Source organism: Idiotropiscis lumnitzeri, chromosome 6 (genome assembly GCF_059441095.1).
Source record: "Idiotropiscis lumnitzeri isolate Australia: NSW breed Sydney's pygmy pipehorse chromosome 6, RoL_Ilum_1.0, whole genome shotgun sequence".
Taxonomy (NCBI): Eukaryota; Metazoa; Chordata; class Actinopteri; order Syngnathiformes; family Syngnathidae; genus Idiotropiscis; species Idiotropiscis lumnitzeri.
Genome location: NC_142396.1, coordinates 12,320,514 through 12,345,318, shown reverse-complemented (window position 1 = coordinate 12,345,318; position 24,805 = coordinate 12,320,514). Strand labels below are relative to the sequence as shown.

The following is a 24,805-nucleotide window of genomic DNA, read 5'->3' as shown; positions in this document are numbered from 1 at the left end:
CAAACAATATATAAACTAAAAACAAAACAAAACAAAAACAAAAAAAAACACAATTCGAGTCTACAGGGCAATGGAAAAATATTTAACGCAAGTAAATGAAGGAATCACCCAGCCCTTCCAAAGCACACATGGGTACTAGTGTAGCACAAACATGGAAGCAAGGCTTGTATTGGCACAGAATGGCTAGTTGTAAATGTCTAAATTAATTCTTTATTAAATCAATAAAGAACGGTCTAAACCGGGTCTACATAGCACCTGCTAGCTCTATTGGAGCACCGTGCTTGGTTATAGAGAACACAATGTGAAAATGATTCCATTTATGTTGTCGTTTTTTTGCAGGGTTTAACGATTTTTAAAAATTGCTAGAGGGGCCGGAGAAGTTTAGAAATGTAGCAAACAAATGCAACTCTGTTTGAGTAAACTTGAGCCTCTTTGTCAGCTGGGAGAGTGATGGAATTCACAAAAAATGTCTATTAAAACAACAACAACAACAAAAGTCCAGACAATCTCAGATTAATTGATTAATCACCCAGTCTTTACTTGTCAATGTCCATGTCATCTCTCCACCAGAAGCAATTTCCCTTTCTCTGATCTCGTGGGCCTGCTCCACAAAACATTATATTGTTTTTACTCCAATTTAAAAAAAAGATTCCACTGCCTGAAAACATTCTTAGCAGGTTAATTTTTTTTACAATCAGATGAAACTTGTGTAGTGTGGCCTTCAGCAGTTGTCTACTTTTTGCAATGCAAAAAGTACAAACTGTTCCGTTGAGTCAACTTTAGAAATGTGGTTAAGTGATTCTGTGAATGTACTATGACGTGATTTGTGGAAAAAATGAATGCGCAATAAATGGGGCACCTGAAAAAGCTGTCAAACCATTGAAGCCACACTGCCAACCATACACACATGCAATGAACTCTGCGCTATTTAGTTACTGGAAACCGTAGTTCCCCAGTATTTTTATTTTTTTTTTGCTGCAACCTGAATCACAAAGGAAGTTGAAAACTGGCAATAGTACACCGACCTGCCAAAATCACCACCATTAATAATTGCATAAATATTTAAAAACTGGAGAAGTAAATTAAAACAATAGTGACTTGCAGTTAAAATCGCATGCCGGTTGTTGGAATGACAGCAGACGAACAAATTAAGCTTGAATATGTATTTAATTAGAATGTAAGACAGACATATATGATATACACTATCACAACATATGAATCATGATGATGGTGATAAGGATGATGAACCATTTAATGCAGCATACACAAACATACTTACTCACACGTGCATGTGGCCGTCTCAATAATTAAAGCATCTATACAATTTAGTTTCACATTATATAGCCATTAACAAGTTGACAGCGGACATCCCAAAAACAAACAATCATGAACAAAATTTTTTTTTTCATTTTTTTTTTTACAAATCAAACTAATTGAATATCTCACCGCCTCATTTGTGTGTATGTTCATATACAAACAAACATGCTTTTGTGTATCATCTAAGAAAATGAAACTTAACAAGTGTAAGATATTGACATGGACACAAAATCAATTAAGGCAATTTGGAATTTGCAAGAAAAAAATGTAAACATTTACTTTTCAACAACAGCAAAAACAAATATTGGAGGTTGTGTGAAGACGTTACCTAAACAATGATACATCTCAGTAAAGTGGACTCAAAGCAGATTTAAAGTTGTAAAGTATTGTGATTCATCTGCCAACGCAAGCTACAATACCAATATGCTAAATTCTAAATAGGATTTGACATTATGTACTCACTTTCCTTATGTAAGTCCTTAATCGTTCCCCCTCCAGTATGCCATCTGCTGTGAGTCATAAAGCCCTCAAAGTTGACCTTTGTGTGCACCGGCATGTCATTTGCTTCTTCCCGTATGTTCACTTTACCAACAGTTCTTATCACTTTCACACCTTCTTCCCACCTTCCTCCTCCTCCTCCTCCTCCTCCTCACTCATACACTCCTGCCTGTGATGCATTGGGAGCATGTCCTCCGTGAGGGAAAGCGACAAATCCGGGTTGTCGTTGAAGCAGGCGAAAGTGGAGAGAAACGCAGTGGAGCCGGCGGGAGTGGCTGAGGGCGTGGAGACGAGGGATGGAAGCGCGGACGAGATGGACGCCTGCAAGAGAGCAGAGAAAGCTTCCCAAATAGTGGCCTCCACTAGTGTATTGAACATGTGACTAAATTTACACCAGACCTCAATTGGGCAGTTTCTTTTTAGGAGCAAAATACAAAACATAAAAAAAAAAAAAAACAAGCGGTGCCACTATCATTTACAGTGGTGGCATGAGGTACAAGTGGAATTTTATTCAAATTTGTTGTAATGTGCATTTTGAAGAGGAAAAAATGTCAATCAATAACTAAATAATAAGAACTAAAAAATAAAATAATCAATTAATGAAAATAATAAAGCAGTCTTGGCCACTTGGAAATAGTCTAAGACAGACTTGAGTTTGTGGCAGACCTTGTCGGTTTGTTGCAGCCAATCAAATTTCAGTGGGGTGTGTCATTCATAATAATATCTCAACCCGTCTCATCTCAAGCTCATCAGTAAAACTTTCATATTTATCACTGTTAAATTGTCTGGGTTAAAAATGCCGCAAAATTTATGCTAATTAGCGTCATCATTAGGATGAGGTGGGGGGGCTTTCCATAAGTAGTTGTTTGGATATTTTAAATATACAAGTTGTTGTTTTTCTCAATTTTATTTGACTGTAAACTTCAACTTGGAGCAGCCTTAAACAGCCTGAAGACTATTTTTTGATTAATTGTTCACTATTTGCCAAACAGCTGCTCATTGGCCACCATACATTGCAATGTTTGAGGTCTTGCAACTCAAAGCAAAAAAAATAAAAAATAAAAATCAGTCACTGACAATCGAATTTACAACAGAGGTTGTTAAATCATTTGGACTGAGTCAAAATGATACAAAATACCAAATGAAGAATACGGTGTATGTGTTGACCTGTAGCGAGACACTTGACTTGTTGGTCTTCTCTTTGATTTGAGCCATGGCTCCTTTGAGTCCAGTGGATTTCTCTGTCATCACTAGGGCCGCTCTCAGCAGCTTGGGAGTCTCGGGCCTGGCAGGGCTGGGCTGGACCTGGGCAGGTTCCTTGGCTTCTTCTTTGGGCTCAGGTTTCTTCCCCTTGGTGAGCATCTTCCTGCGGGGAAACCATGAGAAGAGAACTTGTAAGAAGCACATGTGACTGACAGAGACAAGCATTTTTACTTCCTTTAATTAGTAATAGGCAGATGTCCCGATACTTCAATCCATCCATGAGAAGAGCCATCTTTTGCATACCTCGCCTTCTTGCGCAGCAGTTTCTTGGATTCAGGGTAGTGGACCAAAATCTCGTTCAGATCTTTCTTATCCAGGATGAAGAGATTGGCAAAGCCGTGAGCAATCACGTTGGCGGTGCGCCTGTTGCCCCCACCCACAGCGAGCAAACTGCCAATCAAAGAGATGAAGAAGGATTCAAATAATCGATGAATTTAAACTCGGGTCTTTTAAAGCAGATTTTGAAGCCTCTTTACCTAATCTCGCCAAAGACGGAGCCGGCACTGAGAGTGACGAAAACCGTCTTCCCATCTGGTCCCCCAAGCACCTGCACCTCTCCCGCCTTGATGATGTACATCTCCCGACCGACCTCGCCCTGAGGAGGAACACCGAGAGAGGAAAATGAGGAAAAGAATTAGGCAACAGTTTGAGCCTCATATCAGATGACCTGAGAAATGGGTTTGCAACCTGGACAGATTTCTTCTAAATCTCAGGACAGACACAGAGGCAGACAACAATTCACAATTGAGACTTTGGAGCACAGAGAAAGCCGTATGAGTGAAAAATGAAACACATGTTGGACATGATATTGTAGGCATTATTTATTAATATTCTAATTAAATCAAATGTCTTGTGTATTTTTTTTTTGTTTCCGGACTTTATGAACCCATGTAAAGTTGACCTTTTTGCAGACATAGTCCCCTGGCAGGTATACAACGGAGCGCAGGCTCTTTAACATGTCAAAGATCATCTGTTGATCACAGCCCTGTCAAAAATAGAACAATGGCCTCAACTTTGGACTTAGGTTGGTCGCTCATTTTTTTTTGCGATGACATGCAATCATCAAAAATGAAAGGCTTCTACCTGAAAGAGAGGGACCTTGCTGACGATAGAGTAATTGACATCTATGGCAATGTCCAGACGCATCTTATCTGGCAACTGAGTCAACAGCTCCTGCTCGTCTGGATGGGGGACAGTCATGGAACATCTATTAGTATCTTTATATAAAACATTATTACTTGTGGTGCAACAGATCACATCAGTCACGGTTCGGATCGGATCATTTTTCATCCATCCATTATCTGAGACACTTTTCCTCACAACGTCACGGGGTTTTGGGGCTTATCCCAGCCGTCTTGTACACCTCAAACTGGTTGCCAGCCAATCGCAGAGCAGACAAAAACATACACCCAGTCGTGCTCACACTCACACCAAGGGACAATTTAGAATGTGCCATTAACCTATCATGCATGTTTTAGGAATGTGGGAAGAAAATGGCTTACCCGGAGAAAACCCACGCAGGCACAGGGAGAACATGCAAACTCCACACAGGAAGGCCGGAGCCGATATCGAAACCTGCACTTCTGCACTGTGAGGTAGACATGTTAACTAGTTGTCCAATGCTGCTTGGATCGTTTTTAGATGACAAAGAAAAAAAAAAAGATCAAAAGAGGCGGCTCGGTGGCCGACTGGTTAGCACGATGGCCTCACAATGCAGAGGTCATGGCCTCCCTATATTGGCATGTTCTCCCCATTTTCTCCGGGTATTCCGGTTTCCTCCCACATTCCAAAAACATGCATGGCAGGTCGATTGAACACTCTAATTGCCCCTAGGTATGAGTGTTAGCGAGGATGGTTGACTTTGTGTGCCCCGTGATTGGCTGGCAACCAATTCAGGGTGTACCCCGCCGACTGCCCGAAGACAACTGGGATAGACTAGCACCACTAATTTATGCATACCGTACATATATCAAAGGGACACAAAATTAGGTACACCTTTATTTAAAGAGATTTAAAAATTCTGCCTTTACAAGTATACATTTTGAATGACACTGTGACGATGTTACTTTAACAACATGTGGTGTTAAACTACACTACATCACACTGAAAACTATTTGTAATATTTTGACTACACCATTAGCCTACATGAAAGAGTCAAAATATTTGACACTTTTTTAAGTATCAGGCAACACCTAATATGGTAACAAAGAGCTAACAGAGCTTTAATACAAGCAGGAATAGGTGAAAAATGTACCCGGAACACTTCATTGTAAACTTTAATGCTAATTGAAGGTCTCATTTGCTTACCCAGCATGCCTTGTGATTGCCAAGTGTAGTTGTACCAGGTTTTTACTCTGTTCTGGACATCTTTGGGGATGCGATATGAAGACATGTATTTAATGGTGTTATCCATACAGGTACGGTAGTATGTCTGACTAGCGGTGGCCGCACCAACCACATCACGCATCTGAGAAAAAATGCCTTCATTATGCATTTTGGTGTAACTACTTGGATACTTTATTTTATTTAATTTGAGAATTTTATGAAACCTACCTGCCCAATCATGATCGAAAAGACAAAGACCCCCACAAAGTAGTTGATGAGCTGGAAGACAATCTCAAACAGCGTGGTGGGATCTGGCAACCCTCCAATGGTGATGAGGGTCTTCACCGCAAAGTAGTAACAACGAATGTAACTGTGGCAAAAAGACATGGACAGAAAGCAAGATTGCATCAACTCAACATAATTGATTGCTGTCTTTCATTTGTGGAACTAAAAAGACTCTGAAATGTCTGTTTCACCGACCTGTTGCCTTTGCCATCATACACCCACTTAGTGGAGCCCAGTCCTTTGTAGGCGGAGCCCCAGTAGTAGAGGCAGGCGTTGCAGTGGAGACAGTAGAGAAGATACGTGGTGGTCCGGATCACCCTAAATTCAACAGATAAGAAACTGTCACTTTTGTATTTGAGGGAACGCCAAAGATGAGGATTAAGACCAGTTGTGGGACAAAATATTAGGCTGAGTTGTGTTGTATCACGATTGCTTAAGACTGTAATTCCAAATGCCAACCACTTTTCATTTTATTGTTCCAAAAATTCTTCATGATTTACTACAAATAATTCACATTTATTCATTGATCTCTGCCAGAGATGTAGAGTGAGTTTCCAAATGTTCCCATGAATTGCGATTGGCACAGAATTGCGGGACATATTGTGACAATATTGGTTCTATTGGAAAATTATTCTAATAATATACAATGGTGAGTTACTTTCTGTGTGGTATTTTTTTTTTCAAACATTTATGGAGGAGTGTGTGCTGCTAAAGAGAAGAGCAGGACTTAAAGTTAACAAGAAGGTCAAGACAGCTCACCTGTAGATGTATGCTTTGGTCAAGATGGCCTCCAAACGTTCATTGAATTCAAAGAATGAGTTGATCTAGCGAACAATGATGGAAAACACAATTATTCTCAGTGCTAATGATGTCCAAAAGGAGTTCTTTTTTTAGGATGAAAACGCTCACCTTGAGTAACCGGGGCAGGCGCAGAAGAGGATTGATGCCAGTTTTGAAATAAAAGAGCTCCAGTGGAACAAGACTGGCCACATCAAACTGAAACACACATACACACACAGTAAACACTCACTGAAGGGTTACTTCTTGATTTGGATTGGAGTGATATAATCAAATGTCAAAAGTGGAAACAAAATGTGAATCTAAGAATATCCATCGATTTATCCGTCCTCTAAACAGTTTATGACGTTTGGGGGAACGGGAAGTTGGAGCTTATTACAGCTCAATATCGGACTGCCCCAAAGTCAATCACAAGGCACACAGAGAACAAACAACTCGGCCTTTATGGAAGTCAGGTGAGTAACTCACTACACTGACAGTAACTGTACGTTAAGAATCATTAAAAAAATATATATAACTTCTACAGAGAAAGAGAACTTATTAAAACATAACACAGTATATATGAATCTACTGTAAATCGAATTCCCCCCAAAAATAATACTCCTCATTAATTTTTATGTAAAGTGTTTTCATTTTTAAATTTCAAGAACTACTCAGTATAATTATAAATTATTGTATAAAATTAATGTAAATATATGGTCCCTTTGGTCATGAGGATTGGCTTGTAACCAAAAGAAGAAGGCCACAGATACAAACGGCCAAAAGAAGTTTTCTTCGCAAGCTGTCTGCAGCAAGACAAATAGACTGGGGAGAGAAAAGTCTGGGCTTCCCTGCTAAAGCTGCTGCCCCCACAACCCAATACGTGGAAGAAAAATGATTTGTGAAAATGGATGGATGGAAATGATCCCACATGACTAAATATTCAGACAAACGCACAAAAGGCATTTTTCCAAGTGCCTAAAGATATAAACTCGTACCTTGAATCGTTTGGTTCTCATGTAATTCTTTCTCATTTCCTTTGTGTCACACTGTTTAGAAACGACAACATGTGCAATTATAAACATATACTCTCTAAAAACAAAAAATATTTTCCACAGAAGACTCAGAATATATGAAGACAAAGAACTAAAGAATTTGCAGCATGAGATAGCAATTAACTCACTTACTACCATTGACGGCTATAGACGTCAAAGATCAATTTTTTTTTTTTTACGTCTTGTAGTGAATGAGTTAACTGTGGGAAATAGTGGCACTCACAACGATGTCCCCTCCACGGACAAACTGCAGACGTGGCTGGAAGACGGTGATGTCCAGGATGTAAATAAGGTCACAAAGGTAGTCAGTCAACAACCAGTAGTAAATATTGCCAGGTGTCTGATACGGGAAAGCCCAGCGCACTGGGATGAACCACACATTCCAGTTCCAAGCCAGAGTTACCAAGAACATCCACAGGACGTACATTAAATCTGGAGGAAGAGACGCACACAGAGAGGATGGAGCGAGTGGCATTGAAAGATTGAGACCGTGACATACAAAAATGAGAATCTTGCTTAGAATTTTCATCACAGCTAAACTAAAGCATGCTATGACTGCATTGAGGAGCATTGCTGGAGGTGACGAAGGAGGGAGAGGGGGGTTTTCTCACTGGTGAAAGGGTCGATGCTGGCGGGGAAACGGTAGGGCACAAAGGCTCGTGTCCGTTGAGGGGATTTCACCTGACGGTCGGACTTCTCTTCTTCTGCTTCGCTGTTAGCTCTGACTCCTGATGGACCCGGGGGATCTTCAGCACCTTCCTTGTCCACAGGCTGAGTAGCAGGATCAGGCTGCAGCACTTGGACCTTCGGAGGAGCTGGTGACAGGACACAGGACACGACGGGGGAGGAGTGCTTGGGTCACACAAGACTACTTTCTTTGCGGTTTGCAGCATGATGAGAATAATTCAGTGTCATGAAATCCATCAATCGATGAAATCCATAAATCAGACCTCCTCGCGTATACATATTAGGCATACATACGTACATATCATACCTTAGAACTGCAATCAATGGCATTAAAAGGTTGTGTGTCACTCACAGGGGATGATACTGTCTTCGTCCGAGCTGTCAGGGTCGATGAGTTTCTCTTTCGCCTTCTCCGTTCTCTCTTTAAACATGCGAACCAACTCCTGAAGACGCTCATTGACCGCTGTGCTGGTCTGACTGGCGGACGATGACGGACGTTCTCGCAAGCTTCAAAATGAAAGCGCATGTCATCATGGGGACGTCTCCTATGTGCCATGCATGTGTGAGCCTGGATGGTACTCACGGGTCATCCGAGCTGTGGATGCTGGACTGGCTGGCCCAGGCTCTGACTGGTATGCTTGCTTCCTCGTCATCATCCTCACTTTGAGATTGCAGCCTCCTACTAAGGAAGAATAGTTTGAGAGAGTTAAGTCACTGTTTGATACCGCATCTGCTGTTGCACGTGACACTGTGATAGATGGGCACGGGTGGTCGGGAGCAGGAGGAAGTGAATGCAGCATAATGACAAGGCAAATGGACCTTGGAGGAGATTGATCTTACATCTTTGTCCAGACAGTCCTACGATTTCCTCCACTGTTGTTGTGCATGATTGGAGCAAGGTTTAAGAAATAGAATGAGAGCGTGAAAATATCCAGAGACAAAAATGTGGTCGACACATTGATGCAGCCAGACTGCGAGGCTGATGCATCCTTTTATTGACTTTTGCCTCTCTATGCTAATCAACAGTGGCTAAAATCATATTGGTAACAATCAGCACAAACAAAAACAACAGCACAAGAAGGTTTCCAACTCATTTTCACAAAACAAACAAAATTGTATTTTGCATAGACCATGTGTGTGGTTTTTTTTCTAAACATGCCATGGTGTACACACACATGGCATGTGCAGGATACTTTAACCAAAGACAACCTAACCAAGAAGAGAAAAATTGTATACAATAGGAAAATGTGAAACATTTCATTCCAATCACTGCTAATGAAGTCCAAAAATAAAACTCCAAACGAATCGCATTGGAATGTGGAGAGAAATGTTTCACTTGCAAACAAGCAAGCAATGATTTTACATTGAAGCTAAACAACGGTGTCTAGAGTTCAATGCGGGGCTCATTACAGTCAACAAACAAATGCTGAACAGACAACTACAAACAATCCATGCAGTGTCCTTACTCTTTATCTCCTTTGCTGCTGATACAAAATAAGGAGACACATTCAGTGCAGTCATTAGAGATAATCAACACATTGAACAAAACATTTTATAAATCATGTTTTAATACTGTAGGCCCTCAAATAGGTGCATCATGTAACTATTTTCAGGCGAGGGCAGGAAAATATAAAAATAAATAATTAATACGATTATAATCAAAAGAGACCGTTTTGGTGCTATGCCCCCCCGCCACTATTGCATAACTCGAGTATTTTGTTGTCTTTAACTCTCACCTCTGTCGACCTCCAGTCGGGGTCACGGGCACAGTCAGGGTTTTTAGCCTAGGATCTAGAGGGGTGAGGAGTTCCTCTCCTTTTCCCTCGCCGGCTTTCTCGCGGTGTGAGTCGACGTCCTCGACATTTACTGCAGGACGGAGGCTGAGTCGAGAACTATCTGTGGAAGTTTGTTGAGAAAGGAGACATGGAGGGTTGTTAAAAAGAGAGACGAGAACTAGATCCGCGCACAAATGGACAAAGCAAAGCAGGCCAAAAGCAGAGCTGAGAGGGCAGGGACGAAGACGTAGAAAAGAACATGAGGACCTCTGAATTAGGTCATCTATAATTGTATAGCTCATCTAATAATTTAATCAATCTGGATCATCTGGCTCAGATCTGCCACCCTCAATAAATACAAAACGTTTCCTCTTGACCAGTGTGAAGGAGTTGGTTTTGAGATGAATTCTTCAAAAGGATCACATTGCAACACTTTTAAATAATGCATTCATTTAGCCATCTGTTCATTTCTACACTTTGGTCACAGGGCGGGTACATCCTGGACTGGTTGCTAGTCAATCATAGCGTACTTAGAGACAAATGATAGTTTGCACTCACATTCAAAGCGATGGAAAATTTAGAGTCATCAATGAACCTTTATTATACAATAACCTAATCGAATAGTAATTAAAGAAGTTGAATTTTGGGGTCCACTGATTCACCTGTGCGTCTTAATGGCGAAATGTGTGAGTCATCTTCGATGAAGAAGGCCGGGTTAGAGAGACCTGAAAGCTGGCGGGGCAGCGAGATGAGTTGCTTCGACGGGGGGCTGACAATCGGCGGCAGGCGGGGGTAGGCGGGAACATTTGGCAAGTCAAGGGCGCTGCCGTTGGGTGAGGACGGAGACGGGGAGCGGGAGCGGAGCTGATGGTGCGCAGGAGGGAGAGGGCCTTGTCTAGCAAAAGGGTTGAGTTCCACATCCTGTTTTTGTTTTTGCTGTTGTTGCTGTCGTTTCTTAGGCATCGTGAGGCATAAGGCTGTTGAGACGGCTCCGGATGTTGCCAAGGTACTCCTGCGTTCTGCTGGGAAACTGAGAGAGCTTCTGAGGAATATTTGCCAAGCTCTGGTGTACCGTAGTCAGACCGGAACCGACCGAGGAGGCTGCGGGCAAGAGCTCGCGCAGACTGTGGGCAATGTCTCGAGGAACCTGCGTGAGTCGGATCTGAGAGAGCTCTTGGCGCAGCTCGGGCGGCAGAGAGGGTAAATGCTCGGTGATGTCGGACAGCTGGGCGGGTAGTTTAGGCATGGGGGGGATCTTGGGACGGGAGATGCCGTTCTCTTTGAAGAAGGCGTTGATATTGCCCAGGCACTCTGAGGTGTGAGGGATGCGCATCAGGCAGCTCTTAAATGCATTGCAGTTTACTGGCGCTACAGAGGAGACAAGTGGATAGCACATATACTGTCAGCATTAATGTCGGGCTCTTATCGAGAGGTGCTCACGCTTCAGTTGAATATGTTCCTTTTCTGTACATTAACGTAGTCTATTGGTGAACAACAAAAGGCACACACTGTAAAAATGAGTCACATCCAAATGCGTAACACTTACCCCCACACTCGTCGTTAGTGGCATCCTCCTGCAAGAGACAGAATATATAAATCAGTCCTACATGGCACTTTTTATTTTTATACCCACAGGAAGTGAAGGTAGAAGAAAACCCAAATGAATATTTGCAAGGATTACTGTTCTGGAACTTCAAAGTCCTTCCACACCTTGGCCACCGGGAGGCGGTATACAGTTGTGCAGACTTCTCGGACTCAGACAGATGCTTTAATATTAGGCATTTTGAGGATAAAGATGAATAATTATTGTTATATTATCTGTTTGGATGTGTTGCTCCACCGTTTGTGTTCAAATCCATTGCCTGTGTACACAACATACGGCGTTGGACAAAGTCAGTGTTTACCGCGTCTCTTGATGGTAAACGCGAGCATGTCAATGGCGTTTTGCAAGGTTTATTAGCATCGTGCTCCTGGACTTACTTGTGTGGTTATACACAAAACACGGTAATTCTCTTTGTTTTGTCTTACTGTGACAATTAAGTGGGTGTGGCATTAAACAGCTGGAAGCCTCTTCTGATGAATTGTTCACACTTAGTCAAACTGCTGCTTATTTTGAACTGAACGGAATTGTAGAATTGTGCTCATATCTTAAAATTGCACTCTTAAGTCAAAGCAAAAACTTGTCCAAATTAAGTCTCATAGCTCAAGGCACCACTGTAACTTTATGTCTCTAATATAGTTAAAACAGTTGAGTAAAATATGTTTGGTGCATGAGTGTCCATTACTTTTTCATCAGTCTTGGCATCTTGAATGTCTTTGTCAGTTTTCTGTGGCTGCTTGGTAACAGGCTCAGCTTGTAAAACTGCTTCTTGGCTCTGGACCACGGCTTGTTGAACATGCGCAGGCTCAGAGGGCTTCGCTGGTTCAGGTCTTGGAGGGGGAGAGGGGGATATCGCTCGCGGCTCGACCTCCTCTTCAAGCTCTCCTTTGTCTGACATTTTGGATTACATCATATAAAAACAATTGGTGTCATCACATGATGCAAATATTATGTATGTAACGATGTCCTTGTCCCGAAAAGAGTGTGTGTCGTGCAATTTTTGCTTGTGGCTGCAATTCTATACCTTCTTCGATGAAGGTTTCCTCAGCTTTGCTCTCCTCGTGCTCCTCAATAACAAGAAGCTCCTCTTTTCTGCAGGGTGAAAGCATTTTTTGTTATGACTTTTTAAAAGTAAGTCTTCAAGATGACCTAATATGGAGGGAAGCGCTGCTATTTTGTGTAGTGCAATCTAATTGTGCGCATCATTGAAGTTATCTTTCAATGGTATTTTTGTAGACGGGGCCCAGTTAGAAATGGACATATTTGATTTCCAGCCAATCAAAGTAGCTCCCCTCATTCCCTTTAAATTCAACAGGAGAGGCAGTATAACGGACTTGCTATAGTCGTTGGCGTGTTCAAAATACGTTTATAAGGAGCTACCGCGAGAAGATCTTGGCTTGCCGATTACGTAAAGTTGGCCACTGTGAAGCGAGCACTTGGAGAACGCCTCCTACCCCTGATTGTGCGAGTGACAAACCCCCCAACCACACACATACGCCAGTTGTGCCGCGGTCAGTGGGGAGCTTTTAAAAATATATTCAAGATGACAGCAATAATGATAATGTTTTTTAATGAATTGATTTCTGCAGTGATTCAGAGGGTTTGATTCATGCTGATGTCATATTTATGAATTAAATACCATGACATACACTGGATCTAATCCACCAAAATCATATTATGGCACCTGCGCCACAACTTAGACCGACTTTCACTTGGTCTAAAACCTAGTGTACTTCCTGGTACCAAATTATGATGGGCGCCACACCTTCATTCCACTAAAATGCCTAGCTTGGCTCAACGTGAGCTGCCAAATTCACAAACACGGTCAACTCAACAAGATGTACCGTTGTTTTTCCTCGCCGAGTGCACATGCAAGTGAATCCAAAAATAGGGCCCATGGTCTCGATCTTTAATTGGTTCACTGTGTTTCTTATAACAATTTTTTAACTACCAGGCAAAAACAAACATTTTTACATTAGCCATTGCTAATGGTGTTGTATAATATCATCTGTAAACGATCCAGTTTTTAAATGTCATTATTCATAAGTCCCATAGCAACCGTGTTAATAAAATTACTCCCTGTGTCTTCATTAAGTAATCAAAATTAGTACATTGCCCACGGTAGTGAGTGTAGACATGGACTTTCCCCAATTTTAGGCAGGTTTATTGCTATGTACTATTAGCAGTGGCAATAGGTGATTTAGCCATCACATAAAAAAAAAATCTAACAGAGAATTTAGAATACTGACATCATCAAAGTGGCCAAGTAAGACTCCGTTTACATTCATTAGTAAGCGACAACTGATGACATAAGGCAATGGTCACGATTTACGTAATACTCACTTTATCCACCAATATTCATGATGTGTTTATTTTGAAAAAAAAACAACAAAAAAAACATCAGGGATCTGATTCACAAAAACTCAGATTGCAGATTATTCAAAAAATAGAGATTTCCTTCAAATCTAGCCAAATATTCCATTGTATGTCTCTCGTTTCCCCTTTTGCGCGTCAGGACATACAGAACAGCAGCAGCAGGTGTGCAGTTACCGTGGGAACCGTGGGGACGGAGGAAGGAGAGGCTGGTGCGTGAAAGAGGGGGAGGGCAGACGGAGCTGTTGCCAAGGGAAGCTGCGGTTGCTAGGGCATGATGTTGTGGTACCGAGGCAGCGTGTGCACAGGTCACATAACAAGACACTCATGGGATTTGGAACGAGATCAGAAAATCAGACTCACTGTAGAGCGAGTTGGACGCATCTCGTTTTAGATTTAATCAAACTCTAGATTTCATCCACACATTGACGGTGATGTGAATCGCCTTCATTTTGTGTGACAAATTAATGATACAACAATATATTGCACACACAGAGCACAAAGAGCACCCAAGGGTACAACATTGACTTTCCTTAAAACCCTCGTTAACTTACGCGATGACTTGACGATTCTCTTGTCTCTCTTCTTGTAAATCTTGCAATCTGAAGAAAGTGAGCACAGTCGTGTGTCAACTGTGCGCACACACACAAAGTGAAGAAAATTTACACATACTCTGCATCAGGCTCTTCCAGCAGTTCTTGGCTCCCCAGCGAGAGTTTGATGGACTGACCCTCGCTGGCCAGCTGACGTACGGCCATCTCAGCCGTCTGTCTCGCCACTTCTGTGGCCATGAGGGCCATCTCCACACGCTCCTGCATCAAACTAACCAAACAATTTGTGCTGAGTGTCCTGGGTGTGAGCCACGCTTATCTCATCTTAGATTTGGGTATCAAACAGAGGGCAAATGGGACTTTGAACAATCAAGTAAATCCCAAGGAGGGCAGGTGGGGGCTCTCTTATGTCGTGGCTCGGAGTTAAGAGCAGATTTTCCCGTAACTGGAGGGTCAACTGTTCGATTCTCACTCTGTTGTTAAATACGTTTATCTGTGCTTTATGTTTTCTCCATTGTGTATTTTGATCAAAGAATGTCAGATGCATCATTTAAGACACCTGCAAACTGTTTTAAAAACAATTAATCTCTCTTTTAAATCTTTGTTTAATGTGAACTCAGGAAACTTCACTTTGGGAGTAATGTCAATCTCAGCCAATCAGTGAATTCTTCAATTTCAATTTACTTCAAAAAACATTTTGAATAATGCAACACGATAGTCAAATATTATTAAAATTTTAGTTTCGAGGGTCTTTAAATGGTTGAAGGCTTAAATTCCTGGGAGACATTGCATCGCTAAGTGGGTAGAATAACTTTTTAATCTGAATATAGAAATAAAAAAAAAAACTCAGTGTCAGCGTAGCTTTAAAAAACAAATAATCTTTTTGATGATAATTTTATGATTAAAGCAGAGGCGGTGACACCCAGAGAGACTCCTTGACTAATTTAAAAAATAAATAAAAACTGAAAGAAAAAAAACATTTTTGAGATCTTTTTTTTTTTTAAACCCGCAAATTCTCCACCAAACAACAATTAAACATTCATTGTACATTTTCTATGAAAATTTTTTTAAATGGTGGAAAAAACAAAATGTTTAAAAACAATGAAAAAACAATAAACAAAAAAAAATTAAACAAGCAAATGTGTAAATTTCCTGGCGCATGTAATTTTAAATTGTAATATCACCAATCCCCACTAGATGGCAGACAGTGCTTATTCACGTTTATGCTACATCTTGTACTTCCCCATACTACAACATGAGTAGGCTTAACGTGGGTTTGTTGTGGAGCAGTTTAGTGCTCAGGGAAAACGAATCCCAGTATGTGGTTATCCTTATATTTGCTTCAAATCTTTTGTTGTTGGGTTAGGACAGTGGATTTTGTCTATACAATACAACATGGGATCTGGTTAAAAAGTGCATGGTCCTATGTGGGCCAAGAGTAGCATTGATATGAAATTGTGGCCCCTCCAGAATTCTGACACATCTGGCCTTGCACAAAAAAAATACAAATTAAAACAACCAATCAAAAAGACTGATTAGTCTGAAGAATGCTTTCTACTATACTATTCTATTTACATTTCTTAAAAATTATTTTAACCGTCATTTGTTGGTTTGATCACCGATCTCACAAAATCCAAATTGCAAGTCTAAATAAAAAAAAATAATAATAATGACCCTTACTAGAACCTACCGTTCCTCCATGGTGGCCAAAGCCACATCTTCTGCCTCGCGCTTGATGCTTTCAATGAACGGTGTCCAGCGGCCTGTCTGGGTCTCAGCATCCTCCTGATGAATTTGAGCCAAAGCCGGATGGGATGCTTGTGGTACTTGGTTTGTCTCAGCACACCTGTGGCGGTGCGTGGAGGAACTGGACCGTCTCCTCTGTGCTGTGGTCTGCTGTGTGTGGGCTGAGGTGTCATGGCCCTCGTTATCGGAATCCACATCTTCTAACACCATGTCAGGATCGAGTTTGGTCGAGACTGGCAAAGAACAGCAGGATCATTTTGCGTGAAAGGAGAACATAGTGGAAAAATTAACTTTTTACATTTTTGCAGTGTTCTAATAACACGGGTGTTGAGATAAGGTGGGTCACACAAGAAAATTCACACTTCTCATACAGTGAGTTTTTATTCACCTCAGCATGTTTGCATGACAGCTCGTTAACATATTTGCTTCAATTTGAGAATGAAAGGATGATTCACATCCCCTCAAACAACACAACACACATCCACATGCCACATTTCACAGTTCAAGGCCAAAGAGGCAAATTAAGTGCATCAAAACAGACCTTATTCAGTACGCAAGAATTTTAATTACATTTAGTATGTTTTTATAAATGACATGCACAAAAATGTCTAATGGAACGTAGCTATGAATGAATAACATATTACACATTTATGTCAGTAACTCTCTTAATAATCAGTATAAATAGGGTTCATTATAGAACATGGTTTAAATAAAAATATATTTTTTTCATGTAATCCAACTAATAACACCAAAAATATATGCATAGCTGCCATTTAATCATATTAAGCATACATTCATTTTCTTTATTTTGTCAGAAATGTGGAAAATGAACTTATTTCATTCGATTTTTTATTAAATCACGATCTTTATGATATGGACTGCGTCATCTTTTTTTCATCGATTTCTATTTTGTATATGACTTAGTGGCATGAATGGAACAAGTATGGATACAGTCCAATGTTATGGACTAAAAGAAAATGAGAAATAGAATACCGATGGAGAACGTCCATTTTCTGTCCCACTCATCCTATGCTGATGGCCCAACAAAGTTTGTCACTTGCATTCACACCAATGGACAATTTTGAGTTCTCAATTAACCTGAGAAACATAATTTTAAAAAGCGGGGGGGGGCAGGCGTGAATGGTCGGGCGCACATTGGTTCTTATGAGCCTTCAACAAGTTCTATACATTCATTTTGAACTGTATTGAGTACAGTAAGGTGAGTTGAATATTCTCGTTACATTTTCCAGCTGCCTCGTGTCGTGTGTATCATTGCGTGCGTATTAAGAAGCTGCAGTCGTGCCACAAAGCTTAATGCTAGGTGTTGAGAAATGTCTCTATGAATGCGTGAGAACGGGAGCATCCCCCAGCCGTCTCCTCCTGCTGTTCAAGGGGCTCGCAGCGCCTTCCCCCCTGAAACAGAAGGAGAAGAGGTACTGAGTTAGGCTCCGAACGTCCTGACTGTGAAGAAAAAAAAAAAAAGAAATATAACTACTGTGCCGAACTGTGAATTGTGGCATTTGAGGAAAACAACAAGCTAGTGGAGGGGATTGTTTTTTTTTACTGAGTATAAGTACAAAGTGCAACTCACCTTTCTTTAGAACATCTGCTGTGGCCTGTGAGCAGACCACACAATGTTAGGATAAAGAATGAAGAGATGCACGATTGGCGGTCAACAGGGGAAAAAATTAGACTTGCCTCAGTGTCATTTTGGGGTGGAAGAACAGGCTGAGGGAGCTTCAAGCCAAGTCCTGACACAAACCAGCCAACCACCCTGTGAAGAAAAACTCTAATTAACATCTATATTTTAACTTTCATGTTTTATAAAAAAAAAAAAGTTGACACACTCCATTTAAAATGCTAGTTTTTTCTGTTATAAATAATGAGACAATGCTCATTTTAAAACTTTTTCTTTGTCCACCACTAACCTGCACAACTTTTTTTTTTGTTTTTAAAGAGGGGAAATAAAAGTAATCAGAATCAGAATCAGAAATCCCTTTATTGTCATTGTACTCAAGTGTGCAACGAGATTAGAGGTGGTTGCGGAAGTGAACAGCCTCTTATAACCACGTGCAGAATTAACTAATCGCAATCAAACTGATTTTAAATGGGAGTCAGCACACACCTGCCACCATTTAAAGTGTCTCAGATTAAATCCACATTCATTTTTGCTGGTCTGGCAGACTTGCATTACTTTTTGCTTCCTGGCAAAAGCCAAAAGTGGGACAAAGGGAGTATTTGTAGATCACTAGAGAGAAAATTATTAAAAAAAAAAAAAATAATTAAAAAAAAAGGTAAAGATGAACAAATGTATGTAAAGTTTAAAACAAAGTATGTCAAAATAAAAAGAAATAATTTAAAATTGAAAATGAATGAAATGTGGAAAACAATACAAAGTATGTAATGTTGAAAAAGTATGTTAAGAAGAAAGTCTGTGATAGTGGAAAAAAACAAAGAGAGAATAGATGAAAACAAAGGATGTAAAGAAAAAGGAGAAGATAAGGAGAAAGTGAGGATTTCATGTAGAAAAAAAGGATGCAGAAAAAAAAATTGAAGCATGCAAGGCGAAAACTAAAGCAGGTCAACCTACGCTGAAGCTTTGCTGTCGGTGTCCAGAGAGATTCCACTGAGAGATTCAGGTGGTGGAGAGAGAACTGCGGCAGAAATTACATGAAATGGGAAAAAAAATGGGTGACCAAACCAGAAAGTCAACTGCGATGTGCAAAAAAATAAAAAAGATGATGTGAGTCTTCCCACCAAGGAACGTAAAGTATGTACTTTTGTCCAAAGATGAGCGGGGAGTCTTTTTGGCTTTTATTTCCATGGGCACGGAACTAGCAGGGATTAGAACTGGCTGAGGGATCTTCTGCTTTATCCACGTCACCACGCTACAGCAGACAAAGACGATTGTCGTCACATTCACCGTTGACGGTGTAAAAATGGACGGCAAGAGCTGAATAACACTCACTTTGGGGGGAATGCGTTTTGACTGTCATCTTCCTCCGCCTCATCTTCTGACACCATTTCCACCACTGGGATGTGTGGGAGTGGATCGTAATCTGGACACATGGAAATTGCAGAATTACTTACAGATTAATCAACAAATGAAATTAAAGTACAATGTTGATTAAATTGGAATGCGGGAAAAAGATTACGGAGTATATCAGCAAGAGCTCAATTTTATTGTATTTTGACTGATTCATTTCGAGCTGACAATTTCGTTTTAGGTAAATTTTTTACCTGACATGTTTTGGCGAGACTTTCACCTCCTTCAGAGTGTGTTTTCAATTTTATTGTATTTATTTTTTAAATTGCGTGTGTACACGAATCTGAACATGCAGTAATCGAACAGTAAACCAGTAATTAAGTCATAATAACCTAAAATAAATGTGTTTGTAGAGAAAGTACTTCTAGGCTATGAATTTAAAAAAAAACTGTAAGTATGGTCCTAATTTAGCATGGCTTCTTTTGTAAAGTAATACACAACATTTGGAACGTCGAAATGACTAATGCTGGGAACATCGTAACAATGAGGACGCGTGTATCTATCAATCAAACTGACAAAGACATAACTTACCTGGCATTGTAGCAACTTCATACACCTATAACGCACACACAGAAAAAAGGTGTAAAATCTTGTTGGAATCATAATAACAGCTTGAAAATCATTCGCATGGTCAATTGTTGAGTTGGGTACTAGCATCAATGCTAATGTTAGCATTCTGAAATTAGTTAAAACATTTCGTTCTCTAAAATTACCGGAAATTTTTTACTCAAAGGCATCATCGTAAAAAAAAACAGATTAATTTTGTGAATGTAGGATGACCAAAAAATCTTACTGATGTCATTTTAACAAACTTTTTATTTTTTATTTTGAGGGTGTTTTTTTTTAAATCAATTCAAAGGGAGAAACAAATAACATGGAAGAAAATGATTAATTCGCAGATATTAGGTGAATGGAGTGTTCATTTTTTTTTTATTTACATTTCAACTAAAAGGACAGCAAAGAGCAGATACAACAGCTTATGAAGGATTGGTTTAAATTGTAGGTTAACTGCCTAACTGGGTAAAGCCCTTCTAAACTCCTTGAACCCACCATTTATGTTTCAGGACAGACTGATCCTGATTAAAGTTTGAAAATCGACTCCCATCATGAAGTTCTTTGAGTCAAATGGAAAATAGCTAAAAAAAAAACCTCTCACCTCTGTATGCTCCTCTTGATTGCCATTGTTGACTTCTCTGTACTTGTCGTCGGGTTGTGGCAGCACCTTGGTAAGACTCTGGGTGACCCATCCCATCACTCCCGACCTGAGATACCGACATTATTAATTCATCTTCCAGCGACATCCACAGAATGTGTGGTTTACTGGTTAAAGGTTTACCTTTCTCCATCCCTGACAGACTGGTGGAGGGAAAATGGAAACATATTTGAATGATTAACAGGCAGAAAAGCTTAACCTGCTCGACATAACTGATTGTATTATGTATGTAATGCATGCATATGCCAGTCAGTGATATTTCAGTGCTTTTGAAATCTTTTCTCTTGAGAATTAAGCAAAAAACAAAGAATTTTTCATTAATTACTACTTCTTAAATGATTTTCACAAAACTTTAATTGGGCATATCAAAATGTTTTTATAGGAGCAGTGAGCCACTAGATTCAGCAGAAAGAGCGGTACTCACGGGAAAAAAATTGTAATGTACTATATCAACACCTACAGACCTGCATGATTTTTAAACAGATATGATGAAGTTTGCTCAACCCTACGATAGCCTGTTCTCTAATGCAGTGGTCCCCAACCACGGGGCCGCGGACCCACTTTGGACCGAGTTGCTGAAAGAAAAGCAAACTTACAGTACTTTCGGTTTATTTATTATTCTACACTGTAAAATAATTAATTTTGAAGCGACCGTCTTCTCTTCGTTCCATCTATCATGGACTCTTGACGCATTTGTACTTTGTTCGTAGTCTATATATAACCGAACCATGTTATCCTATTTGAATTTACAGAAAGTAAGGGCATTTGAATTGCAACATTTACCGGCAGTTTTTTTTTATGTAATTTATCAGAAAGTAGTCCAGTTTGGGCCCATTACAAAATATCCTAACTGAATAAAAAAATGCATCAGTTCCTACTAATTGTATTCGTTCATAGACTATAAGAGTATTTGAACTCCTCACCTTGTTGTCGAGGTGAGGGGAACCAGCAGGCTGAGGCAGGGTGCTTGCAAAGCCATTGGACAGCCAACCTAAAACTCCTGCCTGGGACTGACTGTACAGCAAAAAGCACAACATACTGTACATGTACATGTGAACATACACGTTAATAACTGTTGAAAGATAGGGGGAAAAAAGTTTACCTGTCTTCTGAAGCATCACCTGAACCCTTGAGTGGAGGACTCTTGGCTGTGAAACAGAATTGGTATTAGAATAAATCAGAACCCGCACAAGAAATCAAAGATTATATCATGTTTTAATCCTCACCATCTCTGCTTTTGGAGCATTCCTGTTTAATCTGAGACATGGAGAAAAGTGTTTAGAGAATTCACAGACATATTTGTTGTTTACAAAATCTCTGCATTTGGTACCTGGGTCTTGAGGAGGGACCCTCTTAATCTACCTCTAATACAACCAATATCACTACCTAATATCGAATATCGAATACCCAATTTTCGAGACTCTCAAAATTCACAAATTAGCAACCAAGAATTTACGGTATATACTTTGATTTGAAAGTTTCATGCATACACTTTACCACCAATACAGTATATGCATGTGAGGTACATGTATTTTTTTTTCCACTTCGCAAAGCAACCCACAAACGCTACACCATAGAAATTACGGCTACGTTGACACTACAGGAAATGAAGCTCAAGTTGTCTTTTTATGGACTTGCTCACATATATAGAGCAATAAATGCGACTTCTGTGAACACAACGCATCCGTGATGTGACACGCATGCGCAGCTAATGTCCAGTGTCGTGCACCCCAAAAAATGAAAAATAAAGTCACGTAGCACATTTACGGTAGTGGATAAGGTCCTGCCTGCGTCTGTTGAGGCTACTGGCACGCGTGCTAAGAATGCTTTTGATTACTGTATTGTGTTGCAGCCGCTTTAATAAAGTGAATGAAAGAGCACCAGTGACTTTTTCCGTCCTCCCTCTATCCACATCACCTGTTATGCATTACGATTTGTTCCTACTAGCCATGGCAGGCTATATTCGATTATCTAAAGATGTTGACTTAAGTGGAAACGTGCAGTTGAGTAACTGTACTACACAATAAAAAATCTTGAACCCGTAAGAAATGAATCACCAGACCAGGTGCCAGGGACTGTTTGTCGACTGCATCGGCATGCAACCAAGCCACGTACATCAAATAGAGGAATTCAGAATCAATATTCATTCAATTGTATGACAAAAATATCAATCTAGTAATACATCATATTCAACGAAGATGATGATTATTAAATGTTTTCATGGGTTCAGATCATAACAATCGCGTTTTCCTGGTCAAACTTGGCTTGCTCTGACCAATAAATGAGAGGATGGAAGTGGTCAAATGGCCAAGTGTGGGGGGGGGGGGGGGCGTGTGTGCGTGTGTGGGTGTGGGTGTGCGTGTGCGTGTGTGCGTGTGACTGTTTACCCCAGCAGGATTCTTGTTATCTGCATCCGTTTGAGGGGATCCAGGGGGATGGGGGACCACTTTCACCACCCAGTTGAACATCCTATTGAAACACACACACGCACACACGCAAACACACCCACAAGACCTTTGGTAAGATTCAACAATGATAATGACGATAATTCAGTCGACTGATCGAGAGCCCTTCGGAGCAGTTAAGGAGATGTGATGAAGCACGTTTTTAATCCAATGTTTGCTCTCGCATTTACTTTAATATTTCATCTACAACAGCTTTGGCATCATAGAAATGCATCAGCTTGTCTTCCATTCGATTCAAGCAGCATAAAAGCTAAGAAAGAATAAGGATCAAGATTGAAGATTTACACTTGTGCTAATTATTGCGTCTCCTGTTACAGTTTATCAGCCTGTTAGGATAATCCACGTCTGCGACAGCGCATCAGGCTACTGAATTGTTCTTGAGCTAGATAGTATGTGAATTAAATATCTCTAAAATTGTCTACATCAGAACTAGAATCAAAGTCAACACTGCAGTTTCCTACCTGAGGGTCTACAGGTGGGCCAGCATGCCCGGGTGTCGAAAGAGATCCACAACGCGACACAGCTCTGTAGGGATTTTCCACAGCGGCTGCCCGAGCCTAACTGGATTAAGGAGCACCACCTGAAGGTTAAGGCCCAATCCTGGACTCGAAGCCAGATTGAGGATGAGTAAAGCGTGATGATGACGTCATCCGATCTCAGCAATGCAAACTGTTGCTACCTTCGGCAGGGAAGCTGTCGCTGTCGACGAGGCCGTCCAATTCAATCATTACTTGTCCCAGCCACGTCGTACTTTTTACATCTTAATCATATTTGTCTTATAAATTAAATTTCGAATGCCTACTAGATGTATGATTCATGCACTGTTTGTCTGAGAGGAGTTTTCAGCATGATACTGTACATAGAGTACCTGGACAAAATATGGCCAGTACCTGTTGTGGTCATGTGACTCATATGGAATGCGCATTTTTTAATTGGAAACAACACCAAATAATGTCCATTTAAAAAAAAAAAATTATATATATATATATATATATATATATATATACGTATAGATTTTGTTATTATTTTTTTAATGGACATTTTTACACATAGGTTGCAACAAACTATGTGCGTCAGGTAGGAAGACCTTCATCGGGTACAGCAGGTCACCTTCTAAAGCTTCCAGTGCTTTGCAGGAGAAAGAGGAGTACAGTCTAAGGTTGAGGAGGTTGCAGGTTGCAGATCCCATTATGCGCTCAGCAGGGGATAAACTGCGAGAACAGGAAGATGGCACCATCACTGGCCTCAATATTAACTCAACATCTGGATATAATGGAGGACAGACTGAATGATAGGTCATTCTATCTCAGACGTTGAAGAGGAAAGGAAGTAAAACACACAAGTGTGGTTGTGGCAACAGTGAGGAGAAAAAAAACAGGAAGCAGAAGAAAGAGAAAGCCGCCAAAGCTGCAATGGCTGATCTGAGACACGAGATAATCCTGATTAACTGTGACACAAAGAAATACAGGAAGGGGCACTCACTGCCTCAAAACAGACAGAATGCTGAATGACACACATATCAAAACGGAAAGTTCTTTTTTTTTAAAAAAACAATAATAATTTATCCATCAATTCACTGATTTATTCATTACCATTGCAGGTGAACTTCAGCCTATTCTTATTATATTGAGCAACAGGCGGTGTACACCATGAATTGGTCTCAAGCCAACTGCAATAGAAGAACATATTTTTTTAAATTAATAAATAAATAAAAACATAAAAATACTTTGAATCAAATAAATCTTTACTGAAAACTGGGAAACCTTCACCACAAAACTGCCCAACGTGCATAAAACACACAGTAGAAGACATAAAATGCACTTACCTAA

General features: G+C 40.3%; 1 protein-coding gene across 8 annotated transcripts; it reads right to left on the bottom strand.

Moving 5' to 3' along the window:
- Positions 1 to 565: 565 nt before the first annotated feature.
- Positions 566 to 23,569, bottom strand: LOC148335288 (uncharacterized). Of its 8 annotated transcripts, none has more exons than XM_088297701.1 (38): positions 23,438 to 23,569; positions 22,899 to 22,980; positions 21,738 to 21,768; positions 21,614 to 21,659; positions 21,435 to 21,525; positions 20,635 to 20,654; positions 20,455 to 20,560; positions 19,830 to 19,854; positions 19,221 to 19,311; positions 19,010 to 19,140; positions 18,843 to 18,906; positions 17,951 to 18,026; positions 17,844 to 17,868; positions 16,197 to 16,485; positions 14,628 to 14,777; positions 14,510 to 14,557; positions 12,607 to 12,674; positions 12,268 to 12,473; positions 11,529 to 11,556; positions 9,944 to 10,103; positions 9,674 to 9,691; positions 9,048 to 9,080; positions 8,791 to 8,889; positions 8,560 to 8,714; positions 8,132 to 8,335; positions 7,744 to 7,952; positions 7,464 to 7,514; positions 6,598 to 6,684; positions 6,448 to 6,512; positions 5,884 to 6,006; positions 5,632 to 5,773; positions 5,386 to 5,545; positions 4,162 to 4,259; positions 3,980 to 4,063; positions 3,555 to 3,673; positions 3,322 to 3,468; positions 2,983 to 3,181; positions 566 to 2,136 (listed from the first exon to the last, which is right to left on the bottom strand). In XM_088297701.1, the coding sequence occupies exons 2-38, from the start codon at positions 22,977 to 22,979 to the stop codon at positions 1,924 to 1,926; spliced, it is 3,942 nt and encodes a 1,313-aa protein (XP_088153827.1). In that variant the 5' UTR covers position 22,980; positions 23,438 to 23,569; the 3' UTR covers positions 566 to 1,923. The 8 variants fall into 8 exon arrangements, with proteins under 8 accessions (XP_088153827.1, XP_088153829.1, XP_088153830.1 ...); XM_088297703.1 differs by having other exon boundaries at positions 8,791 to 8,886; XM_088297704.1 differs by having other exon boundaries at positions 8,791 to 8,886; positions 9,674 to 9,688.
- Between the last annotated feature and the right edge of the window lie 1,236 nt (positions 23,570 to 24,805).